A 27141-nucleotide genomic window follows, 5' to 3' on the forward strand; every position below is an offset into this window, starting at 1 on the left:
CTCAGGAAAGGTCAAGCCCACAATGGCCCATTGTTGCCTGGGGACAAGGTGATACTGAATGAATTCATGATAACATTAACAAGGGGACTAGGGTGGGGGAGGTGGCCAAGGTGAACTGAATGCAGGAGTTCAGCGAAATGGTCTCCCAGCCTGCGTTCGGTCTCATCGATAGGCAGGAGTCCACACCGAGAACACACATGAACTCATATATTGATGAGGCATAGTCAAAAGTGAGACCACAAATAAGTTGTTTGAAAATTATTGAGCTATGAAGTTAAAAAAAAAAACTTTCACCACATAATGTATTATTCCCTTCCTTGTAACGAATAAATAGTCACCACAGTAGCAGCTGAAAGTGATTGCTTTTCTTGGACAATCCTACCATGTCCACTGTCTCTAGAAGAGGAAGCGAGTAACTTAATCCAAAGAACACAATAAAGACTGATACCATATGTACAAGAGCACAGTCTAAAACATGTGTTGAAATCATACACGGAAATAGTAGCGATAAATGTTCAGTTAATTACTGAGCATGACTGAACATTCTGTTTTACCCAAATCACAAACAAAATCTGTAATTTTCATTCAGCACGCTCATTACCCAGAGCAATTGATCTTAGAAAAGATAATATTTTATTGATTCCCAGAAGGGGGTTTTAGTTCCTCAGTTTCATGTTTCACTGCTACTGTGAAGAACTCAGCAAATTACCCCCACAGTATAACGGAGTCCATGTAATTTTAACTTAAAGCTCTTTAAACAGCTCTTAACGAGCAACTTATATTAATTTCTAATTGAAATTGGTAACACAATTTACCAATTGAGCTGTTTCAATTGGAAAGTCAGGAAAGGTAATTGAACCACGTACCCATCAGAATAACAGGTCTCACTCCAGAATTGTTTAATAAATTGTCTGGGATGATAACAGTCTCCCCTGCAGGTATTGCCTGAGGCTGCAAGACTCCAGGTGACATTGTCTGAAGAACAGGCATGGGTGCCATAACATCTACGAAGACAAACAATGAAGAAGCATAAGAGTCTCAGTATTCCTCAAAATTATTATGTTAAAAAGTCATTCCTAAACATGTTTTGTGGTACTAAAATTAACAGAAAAAGACACCAAATGCTGCAGAAAGTCAGTGAGTCGGGCAGCGTCTCTCGAGAACATGGATAGGTGACATATCACAGAAACATAGAAAATAGGTGGAGGAGTAGGCCATTCGTCCCTTCGAGTCAGCACTGCCATTCAATATGATCATGGCTGATCATCCAATCAGGACTCCTGCTTTCTCCCCATATCGCTTGATTCCGTTAGCCCCAAGAGCCCGCCAAGACATCTCGATTTAAAAACAGTTTTTACCCACACGCAATCCGAATTCTGAACACACTATGATAACAGCACATATCCTCCCCATGCATGTACTGTATATTGTATGATGTTGTGTTTTATGTTATGTTTGACGGGAATCAGCCTACCTTGTAACATCCTGTACTGAACCTGAATTCCACCACCTTGACTGTGTGGTCATTAAATAATCTAATCTAATCTAATCTCTTGAAAACATCCAGTTAATTGGCCTCCACTGCCTTCTGTGGCAGAGAATTCCACAGATTCACAACTCTCTGGGTGAAAAAGATTTTCCTCATCTCGGTCCTAAATGGCCTACCCCTGTGACATCCATCACCTGCAGTTCCTTGTTTCTACTAATATGAACAACATTGATTTATCACACCTTTAAACTCCTCTTGTGAGAAAGCTGTAAAATTTGGAGGACGATCGAAAAGGACATTTTCAGGAAAATATGAGCAGTTAGGAGCAGTATTGATGCGAGTCTGAGGAATGTAGGATTTTAAAACTACCACTAGTGAAAAGTTTGTAAGATTAAGTCTTAGTTTTCAAAAGGGAATTACAGTCAGAACAGTGCCCAGCATTTACATTTGATTTTAATGTGGTAATATGCTTCAAGGTGCACCACAAGACGGTTTTGAAATAAAATTTGATACCACAATGTCTCGAGGGCAAATGAACCAAAGCATAGCCAAAGAGCAAATCTTAAGGACTAAGGAAGGAGAGGAAGTTAAAGGATCAGAAGAATTTAAGGAGAGCACTAGGGTCTAAGCAACTGAAGACATAGTTGCCATTGATGGAGTAATAAAATTTGAGATACAGAGGAGGCCAAAATTGTAGGAGCATAGATATCATGGAGAGTTGCTGGACATGAGATGATTAAATGAAAAATTGGCAAAGGTTTGGCGGGATTTGGAAATAAGGAAAATAATTTAAAATTGAGATGTTGTTCACCTGGGAGCCATTGAGCATAGATGTAGTGGTGAGTAAACAGCTCTTTATGCAAGTGACAATCTGGGAAATACTGTTTTGGTTTCAAATCTACACAGGGTGGAAGATAGAACATTATCCAGGAGGATATTTGAAACAGTCTAGTTCATAAGTAGCACAGCTAAGGGGTTCAATGGTAGCTTGGCAGAGACAAGGGTAGTGTCAACAAAGATGGAGTAAGTGGTCTTGGGAATGAAGGCCCATGAAGAAGGCATAACCTCATCCAAGGATCAGTTGTGCAAACATTAAGCTCAGTCCAGATGATGCTCTTGGATAGAAATTATAGTCTAGGAGCTGATATTATGGTGCGAATCGAATGCAATAGCTCCCTTCTTACTTAAATTTAATTTCAGTTTCAGATAGTTTGTTGTAACATGTACCAGGCGAGGTACAGTGAAAAGCTTTTGTTGCATGCTAGCCAGCCAGCGGGAAGACAATACATGATTACAATCGAGCCATTCTCAGCATACAGATACATGATAAGGGAACAACATTTATTGGTAGAACTTGGTGTGACCATGTGTTACTTGACACTGTGTTCTCAGACAATATCACTGAAGTCAGAATCTAAATGAGAAGTAAAAATTCCTCAAATAACTCATTGAAACTGGGGTAGTAATACGGCAAGCATCTCCAGAAGAGGTGGTGGATGGGGTGTCCAGAGACTTACCAGGTCGCATCACTGGTCTCACAGCTGGAACAGGGACTACTGTAGGCGCAGCAATGGGGGAACCAGGTGACCAGCCACGATGACGCTTCTTAGGTGGTCCAGAGCTTGTCATGATGCCTGCAAGTATAGAAGGAGTGACTTTCATTTCCTCATGAAAATTGGTAAATATCAAGGCATTTATTATTGCATGAAGTAATTCTATTATTGCATTCATTAGTTTTACAATGTATTAATAAATATTGTTGCATGTATTAATGCAAAGATTAATTTTAATGTGTAGCCATTTTCAAGCTATTGCTATAAAGAGTTGTATAACAAGGATATATAAAGTAACTGATGAGGTAGAATGACTTTTTAGATGATGTGATAACATAAATAGCAGGAATAGGAATAGCAGGTAATATGAATCTTCAAGCCCTTTGTTCAAGTTCAAGAGAGTTTATTGTCAAGTGTCCCAGATAGGACAATTAAATTCTTGCTTTGCTTCCGTACAACAGAATATGGTAGGCATGAATATAGACAGATCAGTGTGTCAATATACCATTATATAAATATATACACACATGAATAAATAAACAGATAAAGTGCAAATAAGTAGATAATGGTCTATTAATGTTCAGAGTTTTGTTTGAGGTGAGTTTAATAGCCTGTTATGGTATTCAATATCATAGCTGATATGACCTTTAATTCCAACTCAATTTTCCTGTAATCTAAGAATCTACATCCCAGCTTTAAATAAACTTAAATCAGGCATCCACATTTCTCTGGGACACATAATCCAATGATTTGTTTAAGAAAGAACTGCAGATGCTGGAACAATTGAAGGTAGACCAAAAATTGTTGGAGAAACAGCGGGTGGGGCAGCATCTTTGGAGAGAAGGAATAGGTGACGTTTTGGGTCGAGACCCTTCTTCAGACCAATGATTTGTAATCCCCCGAGGGGAGAAATTCATTATCACTTCAGAATTTAGTGGTCTATTTCAATTGGTATTAATTTATTATTGTCATGTGTATCAAGATACAGTGAAAAGCTTCATGTGCCATCCATTCTGTAATCTGAGGGTATGTGCTTTCAATGTGCTTTTAGAGCAGAGATAGATAGATTCTTGATTAGAACATGTGTCAGGGTTATGAGGAAAAGGCAGGTGAATGGGGGTAGGAGGGAAAGATGAATCAGCCATGACTGAATGACGGAGTAGACTTGATGGGCCAAATGGCCTAATTCTGCTCCTATCACTTATGAAGATTCTTCTATCCATCGGGAGAGGGGAGAAGAGAAAATGGCCGGTGAGGAAATAGACCTGATTATATTGGCTGCTAACCTGAGGCAGTGTGAAGTTGTGGAAGAAAAATTAATATCCTTCCTTATTTAATTTTGATTGGAATTGAACAAGGTAACGAAAAGGTGTTTTGGATGTGACAATTGGAAGCTCTCGCTTGACCAGGTGCAAAAGAAGTTAGTGGGAATCGGCAAATTAAGAGTAGACATATTATCTCTTGTCTGGGAATGTGTTGAAGGGTGGATGAAAATGTAAACATGAAATAGTGCAGATAACAAAGCTTGTTTTAACTTTCTATGAGGAGTTGCAGTGGATCACCTGCGCCCCCTACCGCTAGTAGCGTAGATACGTTGCAGTATATGGGAGGCTTATGATTGGCTCGGAGAGGGGATGGTGGCATGGGCCGCCTGAAAGTTGAAATAGAATAATGTCAAGATGCCCTTTTGACTTGTATTAACTATCTGTTGTTGAATAAGATTAACATAAGCGAAAAGTATGTTATGACTAATGAAATAATTGGTGCCCATGTACCAGATAGTATATTTTCGTATGGTTGTATCTAACAAAAAACAAAAGTTGTTTACAGCACAGTATAACTGTCGTCTAATTCTGCTGTGAAGTCAGAGAACTGGTGAGCAGTTAACTGCAGCCATCTCTCCATGAGATCATACTATAAAATCTCGAAGCAAATCTGCAAAGTTTCCGCTTTTCTTTTCCATTAATTTCCCTCTAAATAAATTTCTTCCACAGAAGTGTAGATGGAATCAATATGGGGGAGTTCCATTTGATTCCAAAGTCCATTTAAGTTCAAGTTCAAGTGAGTTTATTGTCATGTGTCCCTGATAGGACAATGAAATTCTTGCTTTGCCTGAGCACACAGAACATAGTAGGCATTTACTACAAAACTGATCAATGTGTCCATATACTATAATATAAATATATACACACATGAATAAATAAAATGATAAAGTAATACAAGATACTTAGCAATTCTGTGGTTAAATTTCTCCAAGATTATCCTCTAAACATTTTTTTCCTAATGTCTTTCTATGAGGCAGTTCGAAAAAATGAAAATTACCACTTATTCCATTCCAATTCTTTTGATCCACCTTCCACTTCTGTAGCATTGTGAATAAGCTTTGGTTCAGCTCCGTGTCCTTTTCATTGAGTGTGTTGAGTGTAAGCACTGGCTCCCTCTAGAAGCAGGAGGCTTCTTATGGCCATATTGGCATTAATTCAGCGCAGTCTGGGTTGCAAGCCTTCGGCTGAGACATCTACTCTCTCAGATGATTGGGGAATCACAGCAAATTTCTCCTTGCACCCTGGCCACTCATTTATGCCTGAACAAAGATAACTAAAAATGGAGAGGTCGACTGCGGGAGGCGAGAGGACGGTGCATCTGTGGGCCCTGTAGCAGCCGGGGGGAGGGGGCCACTGGAGGCCCCTGCAGAAGTCAGGCGGATGCTTCGTCAGATCAGACCCGGCTGCAGTGGCACGGAGCTGCAGAGCAGCAGTGGAGGACACCGACAGTATTACCATGCCAGGCCAACGTCTGTTACACCGACCCAATGCTGCCAACAGGACAATCGGCCTTTCTGGCCAAGATGAGACTATAATTTTAAGAAACTTGAAACGCACAAGTTGCCGCCAGAATGTGGCGACTATGAACTGCCTTGATTAAAGTCCACTATTCTTACAGCACGATCATTGCACTTTTGTACTTATCTACGATTATGCCTATCGATAATATGGTTTTACAAAACAAAGAATTTTCACTGTACCAGGGTACATGTGACAATAAAGTATCATTGAATCATTGAAATAGCCAGACCATGGAGATAAGGGGAGGGAGGGGATGGGGGGAGGAGGGGAGTGGGGGGAGGTGAGGGGGGGGGGGGGGAGCTTCAATTGAGACCAGCATTGGAAGGGAGGGTGGCACGTATGGCTTGGGATCTGGGGAAAGCGATCTAGCTTTGAACTGGCGGTTGTAAGGATAATCACCGTGCAAACAAGATGAAAAAGCACCTGTAAATGTTGTAATTTTATTCGCAGTGCACCCTTTACAATCAGCACATTTACACCACTCCAATCCAATCCAATCCCCCAGAGTTTCCTAATATTTTGTCAACCTCCATGAAACCTGTACAGCAAGAGCTAAAATCATATCAGAGGCACATTTTTTATTAAGTATTCTGATTTACGTTGATAAGTAAACCTCTCGCATCACTCCTGCAAAATGGCGGCAAGATTAAAACATTCCACATGTAAACCCTTCAACTAAACCCTTCCAGTGTGTTCTGGTCTCATCTACAGTAATGAGGTGAACTCAACTCATTCGTTCATGTAGGATACAAAGTTAGTGCTCCAAACCTGAATACATAGGACATTTTCAGTATATATTTTAACCAAAATGTTCTTAGTAAAGAACAATCAAAATTTGTACATGATAAAATGGTGAAATCATTAAAGAGTGCCTGTTCTGTAAGGCCTTGCACATTAGTATTGTGAGTACATCAATTGAATTAGCATACATAACAAAATCACAACACTGCTGCAGTAGTGGTGCTGGCTAACAGCGCCAGAGACCCAAATGCAATCCCAACTACAGGTGCTATCTGTATGCAGTTTGTACGTTCTCCCCGTGACCTGCGTGGGTTTTCTCCGGGAGCTCCGGTTTCCTCCCACAGTTCAAACACATACAGGTTTGTAGATTAATTGGTTTGCTAAAATTGTAAATTGTCCCTGGTGTGTGTAGGATATTGCTAGTGTACGGTAATCATACAGAATCGTGTTAGTGTGAGGGGATCACTGGACTCGGTGGGCCAAAGGGCCTGTTTCCACCCTGTATTTCTAAACTAAACTGAACTATCGGTTTCCACCATGATAATGTAATAGACCGTAAACCATAGGATATAATGATTAATGTTTCATTCAAATTGTATCAGTAATGAAAGAACACAATTAAATAAGTGTATCAGAAAAGAACATGATTGCAACAGGTATGATCAGAAATAGTTATAATGCGGGTACAACAATTGGTGGTTATATTGTGCAGTTACTGAAAATTATAAAAGAATCTTACTATTTTCTCCTGATGCCAAGCCAGGACTTGATGATGTTGAGAGAGGTTGAGGTCGAGCAGCATTGAAAACATTGGATTTTCCACTATTGCCGTTACTATTGGGATTACCATTAACTCGCATAGACCCAGGTGGCTGGTTATTTGCACAGGGAGCTGCAGAAGACACACGTGTTATAAAATAAGTATTTACAATAATGATCTTAGAACAGTCCAGGTGAATGACAATTGGAGTTTCCTGACCCAGATAAATGCATGTCTAAATCTGGATAAGGCCCCTAACTCTGCTTTGATATTACGCGTGGTTGCCGGAGGTCGGTCGAGGACATGCCACCGAGAACAGAGGGACCCAGCGTGGGGAAGCTGCGGACAACTAAGAGGGGACCATTGTGGATAACATTGAACACTTGTAGCTTTGTCGACGCATTATACATGGCAACTCTGCATACTTTGTGTATGGTATGTAAAACAAAGAATTTCACTGTGACATGCCACAAGGTATCAAGTAATCAAACCATATTTGTTCCTTTCAGGGGACCTGTTTGCTGCTTATTCCCACGTACTGATTTATGTGGGAATTACACCCAAGGGAGAAACTAATGTGAAGATTTTGAGAGATGAGGAATACAAAATGTTATCATATTATCATATCAAACAGCATAGGTTTCCTTTGGATGCCCCAGTTTTCTCCCATATACTCCCCACTGTGATCCACCCCACAAAGGAAAAAGTGCTTGCCTGGGGAGAGGAGGTCACCACTGAGGCCATAACTAATGTGGCACAGGGTCCATTGAAGTTTAAAAACCCACAGATTTTATAATGCAGAAAACAGTTAAGACAAAGGGGTGGGACGGTGCTGCAGCAGTAGAGTTGCTGCCTTACAGAACCAGTGAGCCGGGTTAGATCTTGACCACAGGGACTGTCTGTATGCAGTTTGGACGTTCTCCCCATGACCATGTGGGTTTTCTGCGGGTGCTCCGGTTTCCTCCCACACTCCAAAGACGCACAGGTTTATAGGTTAATTGGCTTCGGTAAAAATTGTAAATTGTCCCTATGATGTAGGATAGTGCTGATGTATGGGGTGATTGTTGGTCAGCGCGGACTCCGTGGGCTAAAGGGTCTCGTTTCGCACTGTATCTCTAAATTAAACTAAACAAAATGTTAACAATGGTAAGATGCTGGAAAAGTATGAGTTGGGAGATAGATTATGCGGTCAAACTGAATACAAATAATATATCAAATAATAATCTTATTGGAATAAAATGTCTATTCTGATAGGCAATTACCATAATAGTATGTGATCGAATTGATTCCATACGTAGAAAGCTGCAGGATTTGTTTTGAAATAAGAAAAGTTAAAAAAGTCACCTGAAGTTGGAGGCTTCACAAGTTGTTGTGCAGCTATTGTAACAGGTTTTGCTACATTTCCACTCCTGGACAGGTCCTGACATCCAGAATAGCCGGCAGAAGATGCTGCTGAACCATGGCTGAATGTTGATTCTATAATGCATGAAATATTACAAATTAACCTGCCATTCTGTTCTTTAGTCACGGCAGCATGAAAGTTGAGTAATTGTAACTTTCAAACCTTCCACTTGATAGCACATATTTTGACTAACAGTTTACATCACATTCACAACAGAATATTTTCCCACTATACATTGTGTTTTACACTTGTTGGGTTTTATACTCGTTGGGTTTTATACTTGTATATAGTTATGAGTTAGCAAGGTATTTAAATGCTTTCTAGTTTACATGGATAGGAGGGACATGGACCAAGCGCAGGCAGGTGGGACTAGTGTAGCTGGGACATGTTGGCAAGTTGGGCCAAAGGACCTGTTTCCACACTGTATCACTCTATGACTCTATGACTAGTGAATTATTGTAGAACAAAAGTAGGATAATGCAGTGTAATAAAACAAGATTAACATTTATTGACATGTGCAGTCTTATGAAGGATGTACAGTATAAACTCTATTGAAAAATAAATATCTCAGGTGATCCATTGAGAAGTACAAAAACATTCTATTTGGCCGATTATTTGTAATAAAATGAAGCACAAAATCAGCAGCTTTTCAAAATGCTCGATGATTTTCCTACATTCAGCTATTTTCAATCACACAGTTCCAGAATGTATTATTTTAATTGAATGCTGAAAGTCTGTAATGATATAAATGATAGCATTTATAACTGAATTCTGAGAAAGAAAGCAATGATGTAACAAAGTCACTAGTGTGTGCCGATTTCGCTTATCTTGGGCAAGGCTGCAGTGGAACTGGGACAATGTAATTAGCTTGTGAGATAAGAGTCATGGGAAAGGGGGAAACAAAGAAAATACAAACTTAGGAACAAAACCAGGCTTTTGAATCTCCTCGTTTCAACAATCTTACCCCACTGTTCTACCTTCAATGTGTAGGGAGGAACTGCATGTGGTGGTTTACACCGAAGATAGACAAAAAGTAACTCAGCGGGTAAGACAGCATATCTGGAGAAAAGAAATAGATGCTTCTCAACCCGAAATGTCACCTATTCCGTTTCTCCAGAGATGCTGTCTGATCGCTGAGTTATTTCAGCTTTTCGTGTCTATCTTTTGTTCCATCTTCAAATTAGCTCAAAGCTATTCTATATCTCCATCTACCTGACTGTCATTCTATCTTTCATGTACTCATCTAATAAAAAATCTAACTATCACAAACTCCTGAACATTTTTCAAATTGATTAAAACATACCCACAGAGTGACTGTTTAATTACTTTAAGCAATTCAGTTACATCATTGCCTTAACCTTGAAAACTCAAGGGAATAAAAACCTATCTTGTGGATGTTGCCTTTATAAATTAGCTATTAGAAAGCCACATGTACCTCTTTTGAGTCTGCACTACAGTCTTTCCATGGCTAATATTTCTATCCTGAAGGGTCATGGCTGCATCTGAATATATTTTACCAGAGTGAGTGTCATCGATTCATCAATTCTACACTTTTAAATTTCAATCTCCTTTGAGATAAAGTCATTGCTTATTGCTTATAATTACTTTTCAGTTTTGATAATGACCAAGGGCACTTCTTGATATGTGCGATGCAAGGACGTTGTTTGAGACTAAACAGAGACTGCTCAGTTAAGCAGCAGATAAGCATTTATGATTCATACTACCTCGAACGGAGGAAAAGGGAAGCACTTAAATGTTTATGAAAGTTTCCATTCTAACTCATGCAAAATCTCTCAAATGCAGTCATTCTTGTTACACAATCATACATATACGCCAACTTGTTGGGGCGACACAGTGGCACAGGGGTAGAGCTGCTGCCTCACAGCACCAGAGACCCAGGTTCGGTCCTGACCATGGGTGCTGTCAATGTGGAGTTTACACATTCCTCCTGTGACTTTGTGGGTTTTCTCCCACATTCCAAAGACGTGCAGGTTTGTAGGTTAATTGGCTTCTGTAAATTGTCCCTCAGGGAGAACGCACAAATTCTGTACAGACAGGGCCCGTAGTCAGGATCAAACTCAGGTCTCTGTCGCTGTAAACCAGCATCTCTACCACTGCGCCACTGTGAAAATACTCCAAACTGTTTTTGTTGGCAAAAATGGGATTGAGCAAAAGAGAGAGCAAAACCCTCAACAAGAAAATCAATGATTAGGCTTCATGAATTTGAAAACATATTGCACACATGTAAAAATATTGACTGCTCTTTAATAATTCTCTTGGTTGAGTGTCCATCATAAATTAATACTGACCAATATCTCAAGATAAGCAAAATCAGTTAAGTACCATGAAGTATTGTCTTATGCAGGAAAGAACTGCAGATGTTTGGTCTGAAGAAGGGTCTCGACCCAAAAAGGTCACCCATTTCTTCTCTCCGGAGATGCTGCCTGCCCCGCTGAGTTACTCCAGCATTGATGACAGGAGCAGAATTAGGTCATTCGGCCCATCAAGTCTACTCCGCCATTCAATCATGGCTGATCTATCCTCTCATTCATGGCTGATCTATCATGCAATATAGATTGTATTCTATACAACACACTGCACCTTTGAACGTGTGTGGAAGTGGTGGAGGCAGGTTCAATTTTATCATTTAAAAATAAATTGGATAGGTATATGGACGGGAAAGGAATGGAGGGTTATGGTCTGAGTGCAGGTAGATGGGACTAGGGGAGAATAAGTGGTCGGCACGGACTAGAAGGGCAGAGATGGCCTGTTTCCCTGCTGTAATTGTTATATGGTTATATGGTTATATGGTGTAGGCGGCAAAGTGAAAAGCTTACCTGTCTGACAGCTGGCAATGGTGGTACTGCAAACACTAGATGAGACGGTGTCAATATTCGGAGAAGATGTGGTGGATCCAACGACTGTGGTAACTGTCTTGGTTGAAGTTACTGCAGACGAGTAACTGCTGGGCAATTGACGAGTCCGGCATTCTAATAATATTCAAACACAGAGTGAACGTTATTATTAATTGTGTTCACAAGTTATAGAAGTAGAATTAGGCCATTTGGCCCATCGAGTCTACTCTGCCATTCAATCATGGCTGATCTCTGCCTCCAAATCCCATTTTCCTGCCTTCTCCACATAACCATTGACACCCATTCTAATTAAGCATTTGTCTCTCTGTGCCTTAAAAATATCCACTGACTTCGCCTCCACAACCCTCTGCAGCAATGTGTTCCACGCAACTATCCTCTGACTAAAAAAGTTCCTCCTCACCTCCTTTCTAAAAGAACGCCCTCTAATTCTGAGGCTATGACCTCTGGTCCTAGACTCTCCCATCCTTTCCACATCCACTCTATCTATGCCTTTCATTATTCTGTAAGTTTCAATGAGGACTCCGCTCAAACCTTCCAAACTCCAGCGAGTAGAAGCCCAGTGCTGTCAAACGCTCATCATATGCCAACCCATTCATTCCTGGAATCATTCTTTTAAAGAATGTTTGTGTGTTTGGGCCGTTGCCACTTCATTGGCATGAATATAATATAATTATATCACAGTACAGCACAGGAACAAGTCCTCTGCTCCACAATATCCATGCCCAATGTGATGACGAGTTGAACCAATCTCCTTTGCCTGCACATGGTCCATATCCCTCCAGTCCCTGCATATCAATGTGCCCATCTAAAAGCCTCTTAAATGCCACTATCAAATCTGCCTCCACCACAACCCCTGGCAGCGCGTTCCAGGCACCCACTACTCTCTGTGAAAAAAAAACTTACCCCACACATCTCCTTTATACTTTGCCCCTCCAACCTTAAAGCTATGCCCTCTCGTCTTTGACATTCCCACCTGGAGAAATAGGTTCTGACCAATTACCCTATTTATACCTTTCATGATTTCTATCGGGTCTCCTCTCAGCGTCTTACTTTCCAGAGAAAGCAATCTAACTCCTTACAGCTAATACCCTCTGATCAAGATAGCATTCTTCTAAAGCTCAACTGCATCCCCTCTAAAGCCTCCACATCCTTCCTGTAATGACGGCCAGAACTGCATACAATACTGAACGTGGTCTGACCAAAGTCCTATAAAGCTGCATCATGACTTCCTGACTCTTATACTCAATGCCCCACCTGATTAATGCATGTATACCATACACTTTCTTTACTACTCTACGCGTTGCCACTTTCAGGAATTTATGGGCTCGAACCCTAAGACCCCTCTGTACATCAATGCTTTGTAAGTGTCTTGCCATTGACTGCATACTTTTCTATTTGCATGACAATAACCCAGAGTGTTCAGGTCATATTTGAACATTCCAATTCATTTTGCTAAAAAATTGCAAACAAACTTTCAAAACTACACTTAAAGCAATATTCAAACACTCAAACCGTTTTTCAAATAAAGATGTCCAGACAAGTTTGAGTCTTCAAGAGGTGGCACGGTGGCGCAGCGGTAGAATTGCTGCCTTACAGCGCCAGAGACCCGGATTCGATTCTGCCCTGTGACCGCGTGGGTTTTCTCCGGGTGCTCATGTTTCCTCCCACAATCCAAAGACGTACACGTTTGCAGGTTACTTGGCTTTGGTAAAATAGTAAATTATCCCTAGTGTATGTGTAGGATATTGTTAGTGTGTGGGATCGCTGGTTGGCGCGGACTTGGTGGGCCGAAGGGCCTCTTTCCATGTTGCATCTCTAAACTAAACTAAACTAAACTAAACTAAACTGAGTCACTGGGATGTTAGTCAGCTAGATCTAACTGGCAAAAAAGATCTCACCTTGTTACATTATGTCACTGATTAAGCACTTCAAAATAAATACAAAGTCGGGTTCAAGTCTATGCTGGTCATAGACTACTAACATGGATGTTTATGCAAGGCATTTACATCTGTAGTGCATTTAAAATAATGAAGGCAAATCTCCCTTGCAATCACACAATTACAGTATCTCTATTTAGCTTTTCTTCTCTGGACTCTGCCCGATGCTTTACATTAGAAGTAATAACAATGAAAGCCTTTCCTGTTAATTTATACAAGAAGGTGAGGAATTAGTAGATATTTCACCTTTGCATTTGTGAAAATTGAAAGATCTTCCCATGTAATTTTTCGCGCAGAAAGTCAATATATTATGCAATCTTAGTTTGATATTTTAGCAACATGACAAATCCAATTTTTATATACAAACGTGCACTTACAACATTAAAAAAAATCCTTCCCGTCTGGTTACTTAATATGGGTGTTATTATAAACATATCTTGATTGTTATCAATTTAATAAGTTAGTTAATAAATTATGAATAATGGAAGTTACTCTTCCATTATATTTTACTGAATAAATACTACAATGAATATCTGATCACATTCAAAAACTTGAAAGGTACCAAAGAAAATCAAGCTGAAAATTGTTGATTATCACAAATAAAATGTCCAATATAGCTTGAGAGAGAGAGAGATGCCGTATTAAGTTTGATTACCTTTCCAGCAAATTAAAGGTCCCTTTGAGAAAACACCTTGCGAGTTTTTGACGAGGTAATATTTTAAGTGCTTCTGCTTCTTCGGCTGGGTTGTCAGCTTTAAGTTGATGTGATTGGAAAACTCAGTGAAGTACCGAAATCCTTTCTCCCCGCAGCCTATGCAGTTTCCCGAGAAACCTGTAGTCACATTAACAGGACCATGAACAGGCAGTGATGATGATGAATCATTGGGATTCAAGAGCACCTCACAAGAAAAAAATGTTGTTTCCTATGAAGCACTTCAGTTGAATGGATTGCTTTCCCTCTGTAAGATTTGTTCAGACTCCCAATTCCAAGTCGACATAAGTACAATTCTTTTATTGTATGTAAGAAGGAACTGCAGATCCTGGTTTACACCGAAGATGGACACAAAATGCAGGAGTGACTCAGCGGGTCAGGCAGCATCTCTGAAGAAAAGGAATAGGTGATGTTTCGGGTCGAGACCCTTCTTCAGACTGAGGGCCAGGGAGGGGGGAAATCCTTATTGTGACCATTTGGTTAAATGTGTTTATAATTTCTGTAAATGGTTATCTGGGTAACTGGATCAAATTAATGACTTTCAGTCCAAGGAGGGTCCTGGCCTGAAACGTCACCCATCCTTTTTCTCCAGAGATGCTGCTTGACCCACAGAGTTACTTCAGGACTTTGCATCTATAATCGGTTTCAAATACGGAATTTTCTTCCAAGGAAAAGAATATCAGTGAGATATTTCCAGAATTTACTTCTGCTACGGGATGCAAATTTTACACAACCTCTAAAGGGCATAAGCACTTAAAAGATAAAGGACTAAATTTACTACCACAGTTAAAGTGACTCTAATTCCATTACTCATGGCAGATGCCATAAAACAAATAAGGTAAGGGTGGATGAAGGATTAAATGCAGAAACTGGATATTTCCTGTTGAAGATACATAATTCCATTTAGTTTAAAACAAATAGCATGTGTATTAAAAACTAATTGAACAACATCAATTCTCTGGTAGCATATTATTCAAAAATGAAAATAGTATCCAATTATTCTTGGATTCAAAAACCAGAGGTTTAAGGTGAGGGAGGAAAGATTTAGTCGGAACCAAAGGGGCAATCTTTTTACACAAAGGTTGGTGGGTGTATGGAATGAGCTGCCTGAGGAGGTAGCTGACGCAGGTACTATCACAACGTTTAATAAGAAACATTTAGACAGGCACCTGAATAGGCTTAGAAGGCTAAGGGCCAATTGCAGGCAGGTGGAACTAACGTAGATGGGGTATGCTGGTCGGCATGGGTATGTTAACCCAAAGGGCCTGTTTCCACCCTGTATAACTGTATTCCTCTTTACCCTTCCACCTGCAAAATAAGCTTGGAGAAAACGTTTTGTCCGTAGCTTAAAACAAGGTGGCAAATCTATAAATTTACTAAATTTTGAAATCCATTTTGAAGAACTCATTACTATCTAAAATAGATTAATTCTATCCACTAACATCTAATTAAAACCAAAAAGATTTTATTTATATATTTCCTCATCTGCCAAACTCCCAAAACTGCTCCAGCAATCGGTTACAAAGTCTCAGAGACAGGGAACCAGATTTCAAAAAGGTTGTACAGATGAATTAACTCTCTGATCTTCTTTCTCTCTGGCAAATTAACTACGTAAATTAAATCCAAAATTCAACACAGAGAAAAGATCAAATATCTGCTCCGGTACAGTGGAGCACCAATAATATGTGCTAGTTCAATTTTGTTACATTGGTGGAGGAGAGAAGTGGGAGCAAGGTGATGGTGTGGGTTTGGGGTGGTGGGTGTGGAATGCAGGGAATATTCCCTTTAAGAATTTAAAGGCCATAATAACCAGGACAGGATCTGAGTGAAATGAACTTTGTCATAAATTTAAAAAGAAGTGAATGCTGACAATCTGTGGCACCGTCTATCCTGTGGACCTTTATACAAATACAAAAATGTATCTGCGTCTGCCATCCACAGCCTCCAAACGAATCAGTACCCAGCCCCACACAACCAGGTTTTACCTCCTCCATAAAATCCATAATCAGAACAGCCCTGGGAGACCCATTGTTTTTGCTTGTTCCTGTCCCACTGAATTAATTTCCACATATCTCAACTCCATCCTATCCCCTGCTACAATCCCTCCCCACCTATGTCCAGGACACCTTGCACGCCCTTCGTCTCTTCGCTGACTTCCATTTTCCAAGTACCATTCTCTCATCTTTACTATGGATGTTCAACCATTCTACACCTCCACCCCCCACCGGGAAGTCTTAAAGCCCTCCGTTTCTTCCTCTTTTCCCTCAACCAACACTCTCCTCTGCCTAGCAGAGCTGGTCCTTACTCTTAACAACTTCTCCTTCGATTCCTCCCACTTTGTCCAAATCCAAGGCATAGCCATGGGCACTCATATGGGCCCCAGCTATGCCTGGCTCTTTGTAGAGTACGTTGAACAATCACTGTTCCAGGCGTACACTGGCCCTATCCCCGAACTCTATCTCCGCACCCATTCCTTCTCTCCAGAGATGCTGCCTGTCCCGCTGAGTTATTCCAGCATTTTATGCCTACCTTTGGTGTAAACCAGCCTCTGCAGTTCCTTCCTACACAAGAACAGAATGTTCAGGCAAAGGGGGGAAAAAATGTGACTAATAAATGTGCTGTCAAATAACTGATAACATGTTAAAAACAAGAAACTTCTTACCTAAAAGTGCATTCTTTCCATTGTCATCTGGCAGGAACCGCTTATCAACTGCACAGATCAGAATGTGCTCAGGAAGATTTGGAGATTTGGCTCCCACCAACACAAAGCCTGGTGGAATGTCAATTTGTTCTGCAGAGAGTGATACCAAGCGCAAGTCCTTGCCAGCCTGGCAATAACCTAAATTAAAGTAAAGAGATGTGATGACATGAACGCTGCTACAAAATAATATCAACAAAATAAAATTGAACTCGGCTGCTTACCAACGGAAATTAAAAGCTTTGTTTTAGACAGTTGGAGAAAATTACAATTATTGTTGCGACAATTATGTCGTAATTCACTAAAACGCACTGCCCAAAATATTGTTCCACAGCTTGAAAGCTTTTTGGAGGATGTTAATGACAGTAACTTTACTCTCTCTCTTCCGAATGACACTGAATGAGAGATCATATGGTAAAGAACCCTCAGCTGCTAGCTTCCTATTGTGCATGGTTCAATAAATTAGAAAATGTAAAAATCTGCAATGCTTTATTGTATCGTTGAGATATGCACATCCTTTTGCAGACGATGGTTGCCAAAGTACTCAGGTGCATCAAAATCTTTGGTTGTACTGGTACAAAGAACAATATATATATTGTTGGGGAATGTCTGTGTGTAAGTACAGTATATGCATATTATATACATTTACAGACACTCCAATATATGCTGTAGACGACTTACATCAACTCAAGAGTCAAGAGTGTTTTATTGCCATATATGTCACAGATAGAACAATGAAATTCTTACTTGCAGCAGCACAACAGAAAACGTAAACATAGTACACTGTAAACAATAATAAATGAGAAGAAAAAAGTTCAGTGTGTGTATATACACACACACACGCATACGTACACATAAAAAACAAACAATAATGGTGCAATAATAACAATAATAATCTATGTAGTTCAGAGCTTATTAGAATGTGTCGTGTTTAATAGCCTAATGGCTGTCGGGAAGAAGCTGTTCTTGAACCCAGACATTACAGTTTTCAGGCTCCTGTACCTTCTTGCCGATGCCAGGGGTGGAATGAGTGTGTGGCCAGGGTGGCGTGGGTCTCTGATGATGCTGCCTGCTTTTTTGAGGCAGTGACTCCGGAAGCTCGCACTTTCGTAAACAATTCTGTACTCAGCCCCTAGTGCAACCAAGGCAGTTTGTAATTTCCAGAACTACGATCACTCAAGTGTAAGTCGGAAACAAGCCGGTAATGGCGGTGGTGCTTACCCAGAAGGCCACGTGCCACAGAAAGTGCCCTGGACGCAGCCAGATGCCGCTGAGACAGTTGGTAGTCTCAACAACATATTTCAGGCAGGGGACAGGAATGGTGATTCTGACTTACTTAAAAATCTGACATACAGTGGCTTGCAAAAGTTTTCATACCCCTTGAACTTTTCCACATTTTGTCACGCTACAACCACAAACGTAAATGTATTTTATTGGGATTTTATGTGATAGACCAACACAAAGTGGTGCATAATTGTGAAGTGGAAGGAAAATGATACATGGTTTTCAAATTTTTTTACAAATAAAAAACTGAAAAGTGTGGCGTGCAAAAGTATTCAGCCCCCCTGAGTCAATACTTTGTAGAACCACCTTTCGCTGCAATTACAGCTGCAAGTCTTTTGGGGTATGTCTCTACCAGCTTTGCACATCTAGAGACTGAAAATTTTGCCCATTTTTCTTTGCAAAATAGCTCAAGCTCAGTCAGATTGGATGGAGAGTGTCTGTGAACAGCAATTTTCAAGCCTTGCCAGAGATTCTCAATTGGATTTAGGTCTGGACTTTGACTGGGCCATTCTAACACATGAATATGCTTTGATCTAAACCATTCCATTGTAACTCTGGCTGTATGTTTAGGGTCGTTTCCCTGCTGGAAGGTGAACCTCCGCCCCACTCAAGTCTTTTGCAGACTCTAACAGGTTTTCTTCCAAGATTGCCCTGTATTTGGCTCCATCCATCTTCCCATCAACTCTGATCAGCTTCCCTGTCCCTGCTGAAGAAAAGCATCCCCACAGCATGATGCTGCCACCACCATGTTTCACAGTGGGGATGATGTGTTCAGGGTGATGTGCAGTGTTAGTTTTCCGCCACACATAGCGTTTTGCATTTAGGCCAAAAACTTCAATTTTGGTCTCATCTGACCAGAGCACCTTCCTCCACATGTTTGCTGTGTCCCCCACATGGCTTGTGGCAAACTGCAAACGGGACTTCTTATGGCTTTTTTTTCAACAATGGCTTTCTTCTTGCCACTCTTCCATAAAGGCCCGATTTGTGGAGTGCACGACTAATAGTTGTCCTGTGGACAGATTCTCCACCTGAGCTGTGGATCTCTGCAGCTCCTCCAGAGTTACCATGGGCCTCTTGGCTGCTTCTCTGATCAATGCTCTCCTTGCCCGGCCTGTCAGTTTAGGTGGACGGCCATGTCTTGGTAGGTTTGCAGTTGTGCCATACTCTTTCCATTTTCAGATGATGGATTGAACAGTGCTCCGTGAGATGTTCAAAGCTTGGGATATTTTTTTATAACCTAACCCTGCTTTAAACTTCTCCACAACTTTATCCCTGACCTGTCTGGTGTGTTCCTTGGGCTTCATGATGCTGTTTGTTCACTAATGTTCTCTAACAAACCTCTGAGGCCTTCACAGAACAGCTGTATTTATACTGAGATTAGATTACACACAAGTGGACTCTATTTACTAATTAGGTGACTTCTGAAGGCAATTGGTTGCACTGGATTTTATTTAGGGGTATCAGAGTAAAGGGGGCTGAATACTTTTGCACGCCACACTTTTCAGTTTTTTATATGTAAAAAAATTTGAAAACCATGTATCATTTTCCTTCCACTTCACAATTATGCGCCACTTTGTGTTGGTCTATCACATAAAATCCCAATAAAATACATTTACGTTTGTGGTTGTAACGTGACAAAATGTGGAAAAGTTCAAGGGGTATGAAAACTTTTGCAAGCCACTGTATGTAAGTTGGAGAGTGCCTGTACAGGATATGTATGTATGTATGTATATATGAAATATATAAAGGTCACCCAAAAGTTAGCAAATTAATAAGCATTAGCTAACACTAATGCTGATTAATGTCCATTTGCTCCTAATATCCAACATTGAACAGATTAAACAAATATTAAGTCACTTATATTTTAGTGAATGGTGTTCCAAGACTGAATTGTGCAGATATGTGTAGGAAGGATGGTTGTTCAGAATTGTCTCCAGAGGTGCTGTCTGATCCACTGAGTTACTCCAGCATTTTGTGTCTATTGTGCAGTTAAAGTACAGAGAAAACTATCATGACGAATCAAAAAAGCAAATCAGTTGTTCAAAGAAGATGGTGGAAACCTGAAACAGAAAGTGCTGGATGCACTCAGCAGTTCAGGCCAAACAGACCCAACACTTGAAGCTGATGATCTTTTTCAGCTTCTGAAGATTCATGACAAATGAAATGGCTACAAGGGCGGCACGCTGGAGCAGCGGTAGAGTTGAAGACCCGGGTTCAATCCCGAGTGCGGGTGCTGTCTGTACGGAGTTTGTACGTTCTCCTTGTGACCGTGTGGGTTTTCTCCCAGATCTTCAGTTTTCTCCCACACTCCAAAGATGTACATGTTTGTAGGTTAATTGGCTTGGTATAAGTGTAAATGGTTCCTAGTATGTCTAGGATAGCGTTAATGTGCGGGATCGCTGGTCGGTGGGCCGAAGGGTCTGTTTCCGCACTGTATCTCTAAACTAAACTAAAAAGTTGAAATGATACAATGGTTATATATACGATTGATACTACATGTTTTGGGCGTCATTATCCCATTTAAAAAAAATCATTAATTGGTGGAGTAACTCAGCAGGTCAGACAGCATCTCTGGAGAGCATCCATAGGTGACATTTCAGGTTGGAATCCTTCTTCAGATTGATTGTGGTGGGGGGTGAGAAAGTTGGAAGAGAGGAGGGGCAGGACAAGCCTGCCTTGATGCACCCAATACAAGTGTTCGGCAAAATGGTCGACGAGTTTATGCTTGGTCTTGCTAATATGTGAACATCTGTCTCACCTAGAAGGACTGTTGCAGGCCCTGGATGGAGGTGAGGGAGGAGGTAAAGGGACATGTGTTACATCTCCTGCAGGAGAAAATACCAGGAGAGGGGGTGGTTTGGGTGGGAAGGGATGAGTGAACCAAGGAGTTGCAGAAGGTGCGGTCTCTGTGGAAAGCCGAAAGGGTGGGGATGGGAAGGTGTGACAGGTGGTGGGATCACGTTGGAGGTGACCTTCATATTGGAGGATGATGTGTTGAATGCGGAGGTTGGTGGGACAAAAGGTGAGGCCCAGGGGAACTATCTTTGTTTCGTCTTGGGGGAGGGGGAGCGAGAGCAGAGCTATGGGATACAGTGGGTGAGGGATCCATCTTTCATAGCTCTCATTCCTCTGATGCATCCTTCCCATCATGGTCTGATGTTTGGGCCACCCATATCTTTAATAGAGAATTTGGGCCACCCATATTCTTTAATATCTCCACCACTTGCGTTTAAAAAAAATAGAAGTTATCTCCTCTTTTATTCAGTCACTTTTACCATGGTACTCCATACTTGACAATTCCATAATCTTGGACAGAATTTACTGAAGAAAGAGGACATCTCTGCTGTTTTAGAATGGGAGCCTTCATCTTGTGAGCAGATGAAGCGGAGACAGTGAAATGGAGAGTAGGGGTTAGTTTCTTTGCAAAGAGGCAGGGTGGGAGAAAGTGTTGTCAAGTGTACTGCCTGAAACACTTTATTAGCATTACCCTAACAGGCTCGCGTGCCAACAATAACATTTCAGTGGTTTTAAAGTATAGTAATTAAATGCTTATCATGATTAAAGTGCCAAAAATGATAAATGAGAATGAATATGAATATATCCCCCCCCTCCCCCCATATATTGGTACTGGCAGCCATGTGGTCATTGAAAACAATCAAAGACTGCTGCAGATGTTCTGCTAGTTTGTTTAAGTTCCTCTCTGTGTGTAACTCAGTGATCTATTACCCTGCTGAAAAAACATGGATAGTAAAGCATGGTTGAGAACTACCACTGAAGGATTAAAAGCGAGACAAAACATTGCGGAAAAAATAAATACTGACTATTATTAGCATGTATAGCGAATAATGTTGGGTGAGGTATTGGGTTGGAACCTTCAGACCGCAGAGATGCTGCCTGAAGAAGGGGCTCGACCTAAAACGTCACCTATCCCTTCTCTCCAGAGATGCTGTCTGACGCACTGAGTTACTACAGCGTTTTGTGTCTATCTTCGGTTTGAACTAGCATCTGCCGTTCCTTCCTGCACATCTGCAGTTCCTTCCAACACATTATTAATATGTAAAATTGGCAATTAGAGAGTATCTCATCAGTTTTGGTAAGCAAGGTAAGATTTAGTTAATCTAGCCTAAATACAAGTATAAACAGATTAATTCGGTGCTTAGCAATTTTCTCTAGATTTAAAAAAAAATGTCAACATTAGGAAAGTTGCACAGATTGGATATGAGATTCTACAGGCCAAATCTTTCAATCACCTCAAACCAATATCATGAATTTAATTAGGCACAAAGTTGCGGCAAAGTGGCGCAGCTGGTAGAACTTCTGCCTCACAGTGCCAGAGACCCAGGTTCAGTCTTGACCTTGTGTGCTTTCTGCGTGGAGTTTTCACGTTCTCCCTGTAACCGCCAGGGTTTCCACCAGATGCTCCAGTTTCTTCCCGTATCCCAAAGACAAGTAAATTGGCTTCTGTAAATTGCCCCAGGTGCTTAAGGAGTGGATGAGAAAGTAGGATTAGTGTGAACGGGTGGTTGATGAACGGCATGGACTCGGTGGGCCGAAGGGTCTGCTTCCATTTTGTACCTTTAAAACAAGGTATTCCAAATGATGTACTCTGTTATTCTGAGTTGTCTTCCTCCTTTTACTGAGATGCCATTATACTTTGATATAACAAACATATCTGTCAGCCACAGCAATCAATGGTCATGAGCAGATTCCAAAAAAGGTCTTGTCTTCTTCAGACTCCTATTAATTTAGAAAATTAGTCAATTTTTGTAGCTCATTGCTAACAAAAAGATGATAAGACGATGTTACCAAGACACACAGCTTACTGATTTAATTCATGGAACCACTTGTGAAGTCCACGATACTCTGAGAAGACAAACAAGTTTACAAGGCAAAGAGCTGCTAAACTATAACTAAACAGCAGTGTCTGCAGAAAAGGTTTCCAATGTTCCAGTTGCAACATGACCCATGAATAGTCCCACTATTGCCAAGGAGTTGCTGAGCTCCACAACTGCCATGCAATAATAATTGGCTTTAATGCACTTGGAAACTGATCCCAAAGAACTAATAGTGAGTGATAGAGTACTACTGATAAAGGAGTGTTCTGTAATAATAATAATAACAATGAGTGGCTAATGCAGGAGCTCCAACGCCCATCAGTGTTCTGGAAGATGTCAAAGTCTACGGGGAATTGGACAGCAGGACTTTTTCCTGACTTCAAGACTTCTCCAAAGGAAATTGCTTTCAGCTGTGTTTGCACAAGAATTTCCTTTCCAATACTAAATGAATGGGAGATTGAGAAGATGATATGCAGAGCAGGACATTCTGTTACTAGAGGGAGGATGGAGAGAAGGTCTCCATCCAAGCCATGTCAGCCAAAGTATTCAGAAACCCATTCTCCCATCGAAAACCTTTGGCATGAATAGTGAGGGAGGTATCTGCGCCCCAGTCACAATGAACCACCCCTTCAGGAGCAGGGTGTTTTTAATTATAATATATTCTCATCACCTGAGCCTCCTGTTGACATGAGCAGTCACATCATAACAGTGTTGGCACTAAATGTACATTGCAACCATGTGAAATAACAGAAAGCATACCGTGGTCTTATCATTTAAAACAATGAGCACTTGTATTAAAAAGGAACTACAGATGTATTAAAAAGGAACTGCAGGTTTATACCAAAGATAGATACAAAATACTAGAGTAACTCAACAGATCAGGTAGCATCTCTGGAGAAAATAGACAAGTGAAGTTTCAGGTTGGAACTTTTCAGGCTGATTGGTGTGGGAAGAGTGGGGACAAAACTGCAAGTGAGAAAAAAAACAGGCCAAATTAGGGCCGGCAACAGATGACCTCAGGCAAGGAGGTTCCCAGATAGGCTGATTTTTGGATAGAGACAGGTGTGAGCCCAAGTGGATATGCAGTTGCGGACTGTGGACCTGAACCGGGGAAGAGGGAGCTGTTTGTAGAAGTCACCTATAATTAGAGAATTCAATGCTTGTACCGTTGTGTTGTAAGCTACCCAAGCGGAATACGAGGTGCTGTTCCTCCAGTTTGTGTGTGGCCTCACTCTGCCAATTGAGGAGATCCAGGACAGAAAGGTCAGTGTGGGAATGGGAAGGGGAGTTAAAGTGGTTAGATCCTGCAGGTCTTAGCGGGCCGAGCAAAATGGTCCGCGGTCATCATAATATAGAACCATTTTCAAGGTGATAAAGTTCAACCCGACTTTGGTCAGTTCAGCATCATGGGTTCAATCCTGATTTACAGTGTTGTTAGATTCACAATGTTGTATTTTTCTCTGTGATCACATGCACGTCCTCCAGGTGCCAATTTCTTCTCAAGTTTCCTTCATGTGCAAATGAATGGTAGAACTGGAATGTGTTGATAGGAGAGTGGGAAGAATAAAATGGATTAAGGTAGGATTAATCCAATTTGAGGCTTGATGGTCAGTGTGAATTAGGTGGGCCAAAGCGCCAAGCTCAAGCTGTACCCTTCTATCACTCCATGGCTTGGTGGCTACTATCCTCTATTTTAAAGGAAATCTCCATTTTACATATTTATGGCAAGCTCCAATCATTTGCATTATTTCACATTTGCATTTACATTCAAAATGGTCATAATATTTCAGTCAAAATACCTAATATATTACAATGTGTAGGAAGGAACTGCAGATGCTGGTTTAAACCGTCAGTCTGAAGAAGGGTCTTGAGCCGAAACATCATCACCTAACCCTCTCCCCCTCCATCTCTAATATATTACAATGTTACTCATCGAGTTTTTAAATAAATGATGATGCAGGATAAATATAGAGTGGTTGTCTAATTTTATTCATAACCAAACCATGAACAGGCTATTTGCAGATGCAAGGGTTTACTCTAACCCCTGCCATAAAATGGTCAGGGTATTTATTCATTTCATTCTGTCAGCTTCTGGAGCGGCACAGTGATGAATCGGGGTGGCACAGTGGTAGAATTGCTGCCTTACAGCATCAGAGATCCAGGTTCGATCCTGACCACGGGTTCTGTCTGTGCAGAGTTTGTACGTTCTCCCTGTGACACCATGGGTCTTCTCCGGGTGCTCCCACATTCCAACGATGTGCAGGTCTGTAGGTGAATTGTCTTCTGTAAATTGTCCCTAGGGTGTAGGATGGAACTAGTGTACGGTGGAAGGATGGTCGACGCTGGCGCGGTGGGCCAAAGGGCCTGTATCCACACTGTATCTCTAAAGTCTCTAAAGTCAAAAACTAAAGCTAATGATTTGCACTGTATCAGCTAACATGATCAATATGGGTGTGGTTTGCAACAATATGGGTGTGGTTTGCAACAATATGGGTGTGGTTTGCAACAATGCTGACAGTCTATGTTGTAGTAAAACTAAACAATACTAAAGCAAACAGCCCATCATTTTATAAAGTGGCTTTACGAACAGAATCATTTCCAATCAGTCCAGGATGATAGTAAAAAAGACACAAAAGACTGTAAATGATAGAATCTTTAGCAACAAAAAGAGCAACCTGAGAAACTCAGCTTTTAAGCGACATCTGTGAGGGATCCAGGCAGTCGACATTTTGGGTCGAGACCCTTCAATTGAAAATATTGACTGCCCATTTCCCTCCGTGTATGCAGCCTGTTTTATTTGTGGCCTCCATTTCACTAGCACCCACTGAGTGTATCAAATTAATACCAATTACATTCTGATACCAGCTACATGAATAATTGTTGGGAAAATTGGTCAATCTGTTATACGCCAGCTGAGAATAATTACATTACACCATCTTTTATGTACTAGCTGAGAATAATTTTTTCACCACAGCAGACAGCATTGACAAAATTAGTCATAAAATCATGCCTTCCATAACCTACAAAAACTCTAACTTGGTTTGTCTCTCAAATCTTCTTCGAAAGCAAGAAAGTGAAAGAACCTACATATAGTTTGTAATGCAATTAAGTGTCCTTGAGCAAGCCTTATTAAAGATAACTTTACTTGAAGTAAATGGTTCAACATTGAATGTTTCTCAACATTAAGACGGCAACCCGTTATTAAGGGCCCATTCGTTATACCTCATGAATGGTATAATTTTTTTAATCTGCGCTGCTCCGCTAATATATCATAAGATTGTGGAATGCATAAACAAAATATGCTTCCAAGCGCATTTACAACGTGTTCCACCAAGGTGTAGGGACGGATGCTGTACAATTACAGTGGTATTTGTTACGTTTCTGAAATTCTTATTCAATTCCTTGGGAGTTTCCAACATTGGACAAGTGATGATTTTCACCAAGGCTGAGAAAAACCTACAGTCTCCGCCTGCAACAACTTCTTAATGACAAAAGAGGGATTAATAATTTAGGAGCATTGGTCATCTGGGTCTGGAGGGCAGAGCCTCAGAATAAAAGTATGTAGCTTTGGAATGGAGATGAGGAGGAATTTCTTTAGCCAGAGGGTAGTCAATCTGTGGAACTCATTGCCATAGATGGCGGTGGAGGCCAAGTCATTGGGTATTTTTAAAGAGGAGATTGATAGGTTCTTGATTTGTAAATATTGGCAATATTTACAGGAGAAGGCAGGGGAATGGGGTTGAGAGGGAAATATAGATCAGCCATGATTGAATGGCAGACTGGACTGGATGAGCCGAATGGCCTGATCCTGCTCCTATGTCTTGTGGCCTTATTATGAGGCATTACCCATGCACCAGCACTCCGTGCCACCCTTTCTGTGTTGATGTCTCAAGGATCAGCTGTCTGAGTGGTTACCGCGCGAGTAATTGAAGTAACAGAAATCTCACACGATTCACGATTGGCATTAAAAAAAAAGCATAAATGATTCATCTGCATCAACATTCAGAT

At 40.9% G+C, this 27141-nt stretch overlaps 1 protein-coding gene and 1 long non-coding RNA gene across 10 annotated transcripts in view; one reads left to right on the top strand and one right to left on the bottom strand.

Moving 5' to 3' along the window:
- The window catches only part of greb1l (GREB1 like retinoic acid receptor coactivator), a 254492-nt gene that overhangs the window by 86349 nt on the left and 141002 nt on the right, over positions 1–27141 (bottom strand). For all 9 annotated transcript variants that reach the window (XM_033019628.1, XM_033019632.1, XM_033019629.1 and 6 more), the window contains 7 exons: positions 16979–17155; positions 14260–14436; positions 11629–11781; positions 8734–8865; positions 7369–7521; positions 3007–3123; positions 867–1004 (listed from right to left, as the gene is read on the bottom strand). In XM_033019628.1, coding sequence (XP_032875519.1) covers positions 867–1004; positions 3007–3123; positions 7369–7521; positions 8734–8865; positions 11629–11781; positions 14260–14436; positions 16979–17155 — 1047 coding nt within the window. The remainder of the gene's footprint in view (positions 1–866; positions 1005–3006; positions 3124–7368; positions 7522–8733; positions 8866–11628; positions 11782–14259; positions 14437–16978; positions 17156–27141) is intronic.
- LOC116972203 lies at positions 5427–26606 on the top strand. The gene is made up of 3 exons (XR_004411738.1): positions 5427–5454; positions 23396–23401; positions 26596–26606. It is a non-coding gene; the product is annotated as an uncharacterized LOC116972203 (long non-coding RNA).

The sequence above is a fragment of the Amblyraja radiata genome, chromosome 4 (genome assembly GCF_010909765.2).
Source record: "Amblyraja radiata isolate CabotCenter1 chromosome 4, sAmbRad1.1.pri, whole genome shotgun sequence".
Classification (NCBI taxonomy): domain Eukaryota; kingdom Metazoa; phylum Chordata; class Chondrichthyes; order Rajiformes; family Rajidae; genus Amblyraja; species Amblyraja radiata.